Raw genomic sequence first — 12,898 nt, forward strand, 5'->3', positions numbered from 1 at the left:
CGTTTGGGTGTTTTTTCATGAGTGCATATTTAACGATGCTGAGAAGACAGTGGTGAGATACATCCTTTGTTCTGTAGAAATGAGTGCTTCTGTAGTATGTGAGCCTACTGTGTTGTAAGTCCTTTAGAAAAGATTGAAGGAGAAGATCATCTGCTGGTTTAAACTGTGTAACTACTGCATTGCGAGTAATGTGGCAGAACCACTTGTACAGTTTGGGGACTAATTTAACTCTGTTTTGAAACATGTTAGCTTTGTGAGCAGTCAGGCGTTGCTCCTTTCATGTGATTGTTTTTGTCTTTTTTTAATTAGCTGGTTTTTTAGACTCTAATCTTGCAAATAATTAACTGTGTTCTTGTCTTCTGATATACGAGAGATGCTAACAGGGGCAACACGTTCTCTTTCGGCTGCTGGGGATTGCACTTTGCTTACCCTGTGCCACCTCCTGCACTCCTGATTTCACTCTGAATTGATTGAGCTCAGTAAAGCTGCAGTAAACTAACCTGATGAAGAGAGCAGCTGGTAGTTTTCCATCTGTTTACAGAGCTGAATCACACCAGAGAGGAGTCAGATGAATACCAGCCTTAGCACAGGGGAGCAGGGAGATCTTTTCAGAAGATGAGGATCTCCTCTTTTAATGTCATATGCTGGCTGTTAAATTGATTCAACCCAACTTGCGAAACTTTGCCCTAAGACTGTATGCTTTGCTGTTACTCAGGGAGACTACTGTGCATTTTCTGTGTGGAATTCACTGCTACAGGTATTCAACTTCTCCTTTTTCCAAGCAGGTGCAGATGTCGTCTATGAGCAGCATGTAACTTGCATCTGTCTCCGAGATGGGAAATGGGAAGTCTCCAGGAAAACGGGTCCGCCGGAACAGTTTGATATAGTTATTCTCACAATGCCTGTTCCACAAATTCTTCAGCTGCAGGGTGACCTTCTAAACAGTAAGTTACTACCTCAAAACTGCAAATCTGGTGTAAAATGGCAATAGCACAGCAAAGAAACACTCAGCAGTCTGAGCTGTCTGTTAGTTTCTGCCAGAATAAGGGGAATCTGAAAATGATAGGAGGTGGGTAATTTGGAGACTGTACATGTGGCACATGAGTGGTAATACCTCGGTAGCAAAAGTATCTACATACAGTCCTAATATCTAAATAGATGTGTACATTTTTAATATGATCTTTATTTTTTGGTGACTTCTAAAACAGGACTTGTCTTTCTGTAACTTGAAAATAGTTACTGAGTCAAATGAGATCCTCAGGTGGTCCCTGTGTGGTGGTTTCCTTGTTGCTACCTGTTCGTTGACATCGTGCTGCCTTTGGTATGTTTGCAAGAGGGATGACCCAGGGACTAACACCTGGGTAACAACTGTGCTTTGGGGAAAATCCCTGCGGCATTTCATTGAGCCTAAAATCATACGAACTGGAGCAGAGGAAGAAGCCCGGATCAGAATTCTCTGTTCTCTGGTTTGTAAGATGAAAGCCTCTCAGACCCTCCAGCTTGTTTGCTGTTGTTGGCTGCCACACGTGGGTTGCATTCCCCAAACATGAGTAAATCTCAGTTATCCTTAGGTGATTTATTGAGGTGAATGTGTTAACAGTGCCGTGGAGGCTTAGGAGGAGCAGCTCGGTGCTGAGAAAGAAGTGTATGTTCAGGTCTGGACAGGTTTGCCAGCTTAGTTGCGTTGTCTCAGGTGTGAGGCTCTCAGGACCAGCTTTTCTCTGCAGGCAAGATGATGAGTCCTGCTCATCCCAGTGAGCTCTGTGCACAGTGCCTGCCCACAGTGGCTCCCAGCAGTCTTGTTTTTGGGAGAGCTGGTTAGCTCAGGTGCTGCTGAGCCTGCGAGCAGATTTGATGTGCTTGCCATGAGATTTGATCCTTGCAGAACAGCCGCCGTGAGGATTTACAGGGCGGAGACCTTGGTGCAGCTCTGCAGGAGACGGCTCTGAGAGCTGATGCTGAGCAGATGCCAGGAAGCCCAGCTGGGCCTATGCTGATGCTGGCAGAGCCCTTTGAAGGGCGCTGGGCTGTGGATTTATCGCCTCAGCTGCGGTGTTGTACCAAAGACATGCTGCATCTGGCTAATAACCTCTCTTTGAACTTGACGTGCTAGCAGCAGCGCAGGGGAATCCACGTGGTTCGAGGTGGTCAGACAGGCCTTGTTGTCTCTCTGCTGCCAGCCCCTAAAACAGACGCTTGAAAATTTGTGGGTTTTCTGCTCCCTTGTTTGTAGAAAACCCACCAGTGCTTAAAAGGTGAAGAGCTGACTTGAACACTTGGCTCCCTGTGCTCTGCTGTATCTTGGATTTTAATACTTCAAAATATGTGAGTGTGGCTTGGAAGCTGTCTGTTAAAAGATACCAGAGCAATAGGTGGAGGTAGAGTGAGCTGCCCAAGTCTGTCTGGAGTTGCTCTGTAGCCGGGACCTGTATGAGGGAAAAGGAAGAGATGGGAGGAAAGAGAAGGATAGATGGCAGCAGGACACGGAGCTGCAGCACAGTGCCTTGTGGTAGGAGAGCGAAAATTGGTGTCTGATCACAGTAATGAAGAGAAGTATTTTCATTACAACCTCTTATTTTAAGCTTTGTGCCTGAAGAGATAAATATCCTCTAAGTGCAGGAGTTCTCTGCTATTCGTTGTTTGGTAAGCTCTCTTATTTCCCCTGGAAAGTAGTGGTATCTGTGGTGAATTTTTTTGGTTAGTGTGCTCTTTCACTTCATACTCTGAATCATATGAGCAGGGTAAGTGTGTAGACATCATTTTTAGCATTATATATTTTCCTTTAAATAGCTGCATGTGGACCGTTCTGCTATATAAAGATACAGTAAACTAATGCTAAAAACATGGTTGGTAACGGAAGCATGGCTTTGCAAGTGTTTGGAAGTGAGAGGAGAGACGTATAGCGCCTACAATGGGTTGGGCTGTTTCCCTCTCTGCAAGGAGAGACATCCTCTCTCTTCTTGTGAGGCTTATCCTGATGACGTGATGTGGAATGTTGCTTGGACACGTTTGCAGTCACGGCTGACCCTCAAGCTACTTCAGTCTGGTCAGCTCAGCTCACAGCAGATGGGAAACCCCAACAGCCCCAGCAGTACGAGGATGTGGGGACGGGTGTAATGAGGCACAGTCTGGTTGCTCAGTGGTGTCATTCCTGGGGTGACTGTGGGAGTGGGTTGGGCCCATCCTGTCCTTTCTAATGGGGCTTGACAGGGAATGTCCCAGGAACAGAAAAAAAGTCAAGGTAGTGCATAGTGCTGTTTCTCAGAGTCTTGCCCAGGTTCCCCTGTTCTACATCTCAAGGCTTTCTTCAATCAGAGTTGATGTCTTTGCAAATAATTTTTTCCGCAGGTATTGAAAGCCTTTCATGTCCAAAAAATGTGCAGGTCTCTTTTAGAAGATGTAGTTAAGGTGTTTGTCTCACTTGCTTCTGGAGCCCTGGAACTGTCAGATGCTTTCCACAACATCCTTTTAATGTTTTGTATACCTGCAGATTAACTTTTATCTGAGGGAACCCAGCAAGCTTTGTCGTCTTCTCCCCTTTTCCTCTCTCTGCCTGTACCAGCTGTACCAGCTTCCAGATTTCCAGCCAATTGTTAATTCTTCATCTCAGGCAGCAGGGCTGACCCTGTACCCTGGAGTTTCCAAGTGCTGGACGTATTGGCTTCTTTAATTCTGTTTCTTTAGGCAAAGAAGTAAGTGGAAAATAGGCGAGGAGAATATAAGGAAAGTGTTTCAGAGCCTGGACAGGGCGTAGATTTCAGACCCTTTTTGACTTATAGAGGGTCAGGGTACATCAGTGGATCTCTAAATCTCAACCTTATATATCAATTGCATGTCAAAGAGCCAAGTTGTGCTGACAGCCCAAAACTGACCCCAGGATTCAAGGTGGGGCCTCACCAGTGCCCAGTACAGTGGCACAATCACTTCTCTAGTCCTGCTGGCCACGCTATTCCTGATACAAGCCCGGATGCTGGTGGCCTTTTTGGCCACCTGGGCACACGCTGGCTCATGTTCAGCTGCTGTCACCAACACCCCCAGGCACTTTCCAGCCGCTCTTCCCCGAGCCTGCAGCGTTCATGGGGTTGTTGTGACCCAAGAGCAGGACCCGGCACTCGGCCTTGTTGAACCTCAGACAATTGGCCTCAGCCCAATGATCCAGCTGGTCCAGACCCCTCTGCATGGCCATCCCACCCTCCAGCAGATTAACACTCCCACCCAATGTGGTGTCATCTGCAAACTTACTAAGGGTGAACTCAATCCCCTCATCCAGATCATTGATAGAGAGATTAAACCGAACTGGCCCCAGTACTGAGCTCTGGGGACACCACTCGTGACTGGCTGCCAACTTGTTGAGCATCTGCCTGGTCACTAGTGTTAGCCTGCACATGTGCTGCTTTCTTACCCATGAAGCAGTTCAGTCATCTGTGTGCTCCTGTTTTCCAAATCCAGAGGCAAAATTTGTTGATTTGAATGAAAAACATGTTTGTGCATTGCCAGTATACAAACTAGCAATAGCTGGAATTGGGGAGAACTTCCAGTCCCTCCTGGAAGGGGAGACTCCCGCTCCTCGTTGCGAACTTCCCAAGGTGGGAGGAATCATTTTGCCACCGTGGTCGTGCTGCAGCTGAGAGGAGGGATGTGCGGAGCTGGAGGAAGGGGAGGACTTTCTCCTCTAGCAACAGCAGCCTGTGTGGCCAGCTTGAAAGTCACGTGTAACTACTCTGAGACTACAGGCTACTAAGGGGCTTAAAGCAAAGGGGGGCCAGGATTTAGGAGCCTTAATTGCTGATCTTGAAGGCCTTTGTTATATAGAAGACAGACACTGAAGCTAAATGGAAGATGTGGCCCGGACGCCTTGTGATAATGTTAATCTCGGTCACTGTTGTGATTTGTAGTGAGCAGTGTCAATGGAGCGAGCTTTGACCGTTTCCCCAGCAGCCCTGGTTTTGGCTGTAAGTAGCTTTTATTGTGCACCTTCCTTTGCCTCAGTGTATCATCCCTACTTTGACAGCTCGTTTAAGGATCTTCCATATCCTCCATAATTTTCCTCCACTGCTCTTGCTGTATGAGTTGCCTTTTCACATCAGTTTTGCAGCACACTAGAGGTTGAACTGACTGTGGACCTGTGCCAGGTTCCATTTTAGCCGCTTAGGTATAACTGGATCTAGCAGTTCAAAGCCAAATTAAGGTTTAAATGGGTTTTGACGAGCGTTTGATAGCATTGATGTATAGATAAAGGCTGTAAAATATGTGAAGGTGCAAAGGAACAACTGTGTGGAGCAGATGGTGCTTTGATTGATTAGTAAGCATTGAAATTAGCCTTTGGTATTTGTATGTAGAAGAACCCGAGTTGGAGAGTTTAAATAAGTAGCCTCAAGTGGTCATTCATCCCTTGTGGGAATTCACAGTTTTCCAGTTTGAGCCTTGAGATTGACTGTGTCACATTGGTACTTTCCCTTGCTTGAGAATATTGAACTCTCTGAATATTGTATTTTTAAGCATGGATGGTTGCTGTAAACATGTAGTATGTTTCTTTAATAACAAAACAGTTTGGACACTCACGTCCGTGTTTTCAGAGGTGTGTCCTGGAGTTTTGGTTCCCGTATTCGTAGGCAGGTGTATCCTCTTTGTGTGGACATTGTGGATTCCTCTTCATTGCAGAACTGCTGTGTGTACCTACACGTTCACTATGGGAACAACCAGCACCTTGCTGTAGTTACCTTTGGGTCCAGTGGCTGATTTGCTCTTCCATTTCCAAATGTAAACTTGTATATTTATTTCCATGTCTGTAGGACATATTTAAATAAACGGCTTTAATATGCTGATGTAGAAAGCAAATCAGATGAGGCTTATCAATTTGAACCAGACTGAAATTTTACCTTCGGTGAGATGACTTACTAGAATTAAGATTTTCAAACAACGACTCTCCCAAATTTTATGTTCAGTGGCAAAGTTTCCGTTTTAATACTTAAAGCTCTGCAGACTAAAGCTTCTGTTAGGTCGATTTATTAGTTTGTGTCTCTTTTTCTTTTAGAAGAGCCTGAAAGTTATGTCATTGTGAAGCTGTATACATGTAGGAGGGGACAGAATCAAGTGGCCTTTAGCCACTTAGAATTCTGACTTCAAATGGACTGGGTGAGAAATGGCATCCAGAATTACTTCTGAGTATAAAGCAAAACATGAGATTAGTGGAGAAGTTTGTGTGTATTACACACCTTTATTTTTTTAATATATATGAAGATGTATATGCACATATATGTGTATTTATTTACATGTATAAAGTATTTTGTTGTGTTTACTAGTGTTCTTCTGTTCTGTTTGTTTGAATTTTGCCAGCATTTATCCATTCTTAACTGAAAGGGGGCAGAGAAGGGAATGACATGCCTATGGCCAATCTTTTTAGATTTATTAATATATTTATTCATCTTAATTTTCAACTTTTATCCATTCCTATAGAACAGCTATTGTGCCCAAATAGATATCAGTTCCATATTTAGCAATAGCTAAACTAGTAATAATGCTGGAACTAGTAACTAGTAATAATGCTGGAAGTCGTAGTTTTGCTTGGTTTCCATTCAGAAACTGTATGTGTCCTGTGTTTACTTGAAGTTATGGTGGAGTTACCAAACACAATTAATCAAAAGAGAAGAAAAGTCTTCTTGCAATGTCTTTTGCTTTTCTTTCTTTACATAACGTAAGCTTTTAAAATAGTTGAGTATTAGTACTGGGTTGAAACAGAAGGTGAAAAGGGTTTTATAGCTCCTTGCAACACATTTGAACAACAATAGGTGGCAGCAATCAAATGATGTGCAGGACATTCAGTTTGAATAACGCAATTGAATTAACTGCACTTATTTGTGTTTGGGCTTTACATATTCTGGTAGTAAATGTTGCAGTTATGCAGAAGGTAAAAAGAAAATGAATAAGTGTGTTTCTGGGTTTTGCAATGCAAATTTGGTGTCAGAAAAGGAATAAATTAGCTTCAAAGCAGGATCTTTGCAAATGAAAGGACTAGATTTTGCAAATGTTCATCCTCTAATAATATTTCAGCCGTGCTGGACTGTTACATTGTTATAAGAATCCTAGATTTGTATACCAGGTTCCATAGGATCACTAACCGATATAGTCCTTTTTTGCCTACTTTCAAATGAGATTTGCAGGCTGGTTGTTAGTTCTGGTTTTAGTAAGCCATTTGGCAATGTGGCAATTAAAGTTTGCAACAATTTGCAGTAGTTTTATCAGTGCGCTCAGAACGTTTTCATTAAGTTGCTTCACTCGGAATTTAAAATTACAGTATTGCATGTTTAATCTGCTAATAAAACAGAATGGCTTGGCTTTTGTTTCAAGCCTGACCTATTTTTTTTCCCATCTGTGTGAATGCCCCACATGTTTTAAATAATACAAGCTGATGAGAAGATATAAGTAAAGTAGGGCTGTATTTACGTAGGGAGGCTTTCTAATGTGAATTAGGAAAGCACAACTGATAATTTTTCATGAGTCCTGAGCGCTTTCTGAATACGTGTTTAGTTTTGCATCGCGTGGTGATAAATTCTGAATTCTGTAGTTCTGGTTCCAGGCAATCTTAGCAGGGCTTATCCAGGCTTTGGCTTCGCTCTCGTTACCTAACATATTGAAAATGTCTGGTGTAAATGTGTACATCGATTTGTTAGTTGCTTATCAGACCCTAGGAGCTGATATCACACTGTGCAAATATTTGTGCTTTCTGGAAATACGAACAGTTATTAATTTGGTGCGAGAGTAGCTGTTGATATTAATGTGGTGCTTTAAGTGCCCGTCACTCATTTGAAACGGGACCATCAGCTCCAGCGCTCACCTTCTTCTCAGCCTTTGTACCCTCCTGTGAGCTCATCTGACTTGCCAATCCAGCAAGGAGATGGTTATAGATACATAGATATGTATAAAGTATGGAGCTGGTTTATTTGGCTCTGAAACCATTACATGTTCTCTGCCTTCTGCAGCTCAGGTGTAGCCTCCCTTCTTTGGGCCTGCCTTGCAAAAAAAGGCAACCAAAGCTGGAACTGCACATCAGGAAAAGAAAAATCAAAGTAGGTCATGCATATTCTTCAGTGTTTGTTTGACTTTGCCTATTTTTAGGTGTTTCTTTAGAGTGTTTATAATGGGCTTGTTCTGCAGTTGATAGTAGAACACATTGAAAGGCTATCAAAAGTATAGGTTGGGAAATTACATATTACATATCCAGTATAGGTTGGGAAATTACATATTAGAGAGCAGTGTAGGGGAAAGGGACCTGGGGGTCCTGGGGACAGCAGGATGACCATGAGCCAGCACTGGGCCCTTGTGGCCAGGAAGGCCAATGGTACCTGGGGTGGGTTAGAAGGGGGTCGTCAGTAGGTCAGAGAGGTTCTCCTGCCCCTCTGCTCTGCCCTGGGGAGACCACACCTGGAATATTGTGTCCAGTTGTGGCCCCTCAGTTCCAGCAGGACAGGGAACTGCTGGAGAGAGTCCAGCGCAGCCGCCAAGATGCTGAAGGGAGTGGAGCATCTCCCGTGTGAGGAAAGGCTGAGGGAGCTGCGGCTCTGGAGCTAGACAAGAGGAGACTGAGGGGTGACCTTATTAATGTTTATAAATATATAAAGGGTGAGTGCCATGAGGATGGAGCCAGGCTCTTCTCGGTGGCAAACAATGATAGGACAAGGGGTAATGGGATCAAGCTGGAACACAAGAGGTTCCACTTAAATTTGAGAAAAAACTTCTTCTCAGTGAGGGTGACAGAGCACTGAACAGGCTGCCCAGGGGGGTTGTGGAGTCTCCTTCTCTGCAGACATTCCAACCCGCCTGGACACCTTCCTGTGTAACCTCATCTGGGCGTTCCTGCTCCAGCAGGTGGATTGGACTGGATGAGCTTTTGAGGTCCCTTCCAATCCCAAACATACTGTGATACTGTGAAAAGTCAAATAGGTCACCACACTGATTCCATTGACTTCTTCTTCTGAGAAGTGTGAGGATTAAATCCAGTGCCTGTGAGCGTGAGGGGTTAGAAAAGGAGAATGAAGTGGAATATATGTTAGATAGTGGGCTACTTTGCACTTTATTGTTGTCAGCCAGCACTGCCTGCCTTTGGTAGAATGCTGAAACTTTGATTTGACAGATATCAAAGCAGAAGGAAAAAAACAAGAGGAAGATATGTCGCCTTATGTCTTCAGACTTGGAAGGAGTGAGGCAGCCGCTTCCCTTTGGCCAGACCGCAGTGACAGCTCTTAAACAGAAACCCTGCGAGGGGCTCTTGCTCTGTCACAGCATCTTTTCAGTGCCTGGTACCATTACAGAAGCATTTCTTCTGGCAGCCCCTGTTACTTGTTCTCTCCTGTCTCCAGCTGTATTGGCACAACTGTCGGTGAGGCCGCAATAATGCAATCCCTCCCTCCCCGTCTTCCCCGCGAAGGCGGGGGAGATATTTTTAGCAGGATCAGTGGTGTGATTTTCAGTTCACCATGTGGCTCGCAGCCGCGCCGGCACGTTATGCGCTCTCAGCAAGGGTGGGAGAGCAGCACAGGGACTGTGCGAGTGATTGAACGACGTCAGCAGAGAAATGCTCTTGAATCTGCAGCTTCAGTTCTAAGTGTGGGTTTCCTGTGTGGTCCCAGGAGACATTCAGAGCACCTGCACCTTAGACTGGCAGCAGATTGTGCTGATTTAGCTAAAGTAGTTTGAAAAACCCCTACTTGTGATGTGCAGGGGAGACCTCCTCACTCTCTACAACTACCTGAAAGGAGGTTGTAGAATGAAGGGGGTTGGTCTCTTCTTCCAAGTAACAAGTGATGGGATGAGATTTCCAAGAGTCTGAAACCATTTCATGCTTACTCAGAGCCACAGGAAAGCTCTTGAGGGAGCGAGTTGAGAGAAGGGAACAGAGCTGGTGAGGGGCTGGAGCACAAGTGTGATGGGAGCGGCTGAGGGACCTGGGGGGTTCAGCTGGAGAACAGGAGCTGAGGGGAGACCTTCTGATCTCTGAACTGCCTGAAAGGAGCTTGGAGCCAGGGGGGGTCGGGCTCTGCTCCCCAGGAACAAGCGCCAGGAGCAGAGGAAATGGCCTCAAGTTGCACCAGGGGAGGTTGAGGTTGGATGTGGGGAACAATTTCTTCCCCAAAGGGCTGTGGGGCATTGGAACAGGCTGCCCAGGGCAGTGCTGGAGTCACCATCCCTGGAGGGTTGGACAGACGGAGATGAGGTTCTCAGGGACATGGGGCAGTGCCAGGGGTGGGTTATGGTTGGACTTGATGATCTTGAGGGTCTCTTCCAAGCAAAATGATTCTGTGAGTCTATGTAAGCAGTGCTGATTTTGTGTGTTGACTCATGTAGTTCAGCCCAATCTATCTGTAATTACCGTAACCTGGACATGCTGCTTCTCCTGTCCCTACTGCCAGGGCTGGTTGGCAGAGTGCTTCAAAACCATGGGACTTCATGACAAAACTTTATTTAATGCTCGTTTAGCCCATTCATGTCATTCCAGTAGTGTATCTTAAAATAGAGAACGGGACCGCAGGAATGTTGGATCAGCTCGAGTCCATGTGTGTATGTGCACATGAGGGTTTTTTCTAAATAATAAAGGTGATGGTATTTGAACACAGGACATACTTGGAACAGAACAAATAAATGCTCTAAAACTTGTTTATCTCAATAATAAACACAATACCTCTCTTTTTTTCTAACAGCAGACAGTCTTTGGTACTGTCCAGGGTTTGTGTTTAGATAGGGAAATGTTTCCAAAGCTGCTCTTTGCCATGAGCCTTGCCAAAAAATGTGACCAAACTGAGCAATTCTGAAACTTCTTTGTCTTTTGGGACACGTATTCAATGAGCTGATGATTACTGTGTTTTAAGTAGCCCGATATGCTACTAAGAACTTATTCTAAGTCTAATCAAGGTAATTATATCAGACTTGAATTTTTAGACCCTGAATTTAAAATGGTTTCAATGGTTGATTTTTCTTCAGGAATGATGATCATGTGCATCTCGCCTCTCCCTTTGAATAAAATGCCTTTTTGTTTGAAGTTTGATAGGAAATCACCAACTCAAACTACCACTTTTACAGACCTGAAAACCTATGGAACATCTGGCGCAGGTTTGCAAGCAGTCTTAACATTTCATTGTTTGCTTTAATTAATTCTGCAATCCAATAGGCAGAAGTCTTCACTGGAACACCTTTTTAATGCCGTGTGCATTTTAATATATTCTCATAGTTTAGGCAGCACCTGGATGGATTTTTGTGGATTTCTGGGGTTTTTTAATAGTTGCTGGCCACTCAAACCAGTGTAATCAAGACCATTCTTTATAAAGATTATCTTTACCTCACATGGATACATCTTCAAACTTTTAAGTTATTTTTGCAGTCAGTGCCTGGATTAGAGCAGGAAAAGGAGATATATATATATATATATATATAAATTTTAAACTTAATGAGATGTTGGCTTCATTGAGTCAAACATAAAATGTGCATTGAGCAGTTAGCTTTTCACACTTGGCATCATCATTTCCAAGAATGTATGTTGTGCTCTTTTATTAACATACTCTCAGCAATAACTGACCCTCCGACACGTTTGTCGACACTAAGTTCTGTTCCTGTGCCGTCAGGTGAGATGATGTAGAAGTAGATGTGCAAAGCACATCGTCAGCCTTAAAGGTGTCAGATGGGTCAGGTCACTGATGTGGCTGAAAACTAACACTGGGGGAAAAAATCCCACAGCTAAAAAGGTTTGTGTTTGTGTCAGCGGGTTGGTCTGGTTTAGTCTGTGGCTTTGTGGGCTCTGGAGCTGAGCAAACCTGAGAGAAATGGGAACCCCCTCTCTATTCAGAAGCTTGCAGTCAGGTCAGTTGAAGCTTTTTCTTCTATAATATCCATCCAGATTGTCATATCCTGTTAGTAGTTTAGTTGCATTGTGCTCTGGATTTACCTGTGGTGCTTACAAGCCTGCATTTAGCTCCTTCTCACCAACCCTTTGCTTTGGTTCTTGTGCAGCATCATCCGGTAGCGTGGAGGCTGCCTGGGAGATGGACGACATCCCGATGTGCGAATGGATACTTTGACCAGGATTTTATTGCTCTGTGATAAAGGGGAAAAGAACCTGAGTGTCCCATTTATTCCTGAAGAGCTTCTTGTTGCCACCTGTGTGAGAATCAAAGCTGACTTGCAAGTGTGACATGTAGCTGGGATGAGGGATCTAGGATGAGAGGAAATGGCCTCAAGTTGTGCCAGGGGAGGTTGAGGTTGGATGTGGGGAACAATTTCTTCCCCAAAGGGCTGTGGGGCATTGGAACAGGCTGCCCAGGGCAGTGCTGGAGTCACCATCCCTGGAGGGTTGGACAGACGGACATGAGGTTCTCAGGACATGGGGCAGTGCCAGGGGTGGGTTATGGTTGGACTCGATGATCTTGAGGGTCTCTCCCAACCAAAATGGTTCTGTGATTCTATGGTTTACTGTTGGCTGCCTTGCTCTTCCTTAGGAGTTGAATCCCCTGCCCAAACCGCCTTTCCAGGGATACTCGAAGCACTGTGTGGGTCTCCTTTGTTCTTTTACAAAAAAAAAAGGCCTGGTAAACTTCGTTCAGTGACTAGTGTAGTTCTCACCTCCTTTTGAGACAGAATCTGGCTTTGTAACCCAGTTATTTCATAAGTTCCTGATGTGCTACTTTCTTCAAGATTTCTGTTATTTCCAGTATTTTGTGTCATGAGAGTTGGCAGCATGTTTGGCAGGATGAACGTTGTTCCATGATGTGTAACCACGAGTCCTGCTCTGCTGTTCTGACCCACACAAGATGCCCGAGGGTGAGCGGATGCCTGTGGGTGCTCACCTGGAACAGAGGTGGAAAACCAAGCGTGCTGTGGCAGATAGCGTGCTTGGAGGTGATGTCTTGCCTTT

At 44.7% G+C, this 12,898-nt stretch overlaps 1 protein-coding gene across 1 annotated transcript in view; it reads left to right on the forward strand.

Moving 5' to 3' along the window:
• The window catches only part of RNLS (renalase, FAD dependent amine oxidase), a 75,827-nt gene that overhangs the window by 2,449 nt on the left and 60,480 nt on the right, over window positions 1-12,898 (forward strand). Inside the window, exon 4 of the mRNA XM_082054571.1 lies at window positions 786-944. Coding sequence (XP_081910697.1) covers window positions 786-944 — 159 coding nt within the window. The remainder of the gene's footprint in view (window positions 1-785; window positions 945-12,898) is intronic.

The sequence above is a fragment of the Streptopelia decaocto genome (genome assembly GCF_964273445.1).
Source record: "Streptopelia decaocto genome assembly, chromosome: 5".
Lineage (NCBI taxonomy): Eukaryota > Metazoa > Chordata > Aves > Columbiformes > Columbidae > Streptopelia > Streptopelia decaocto.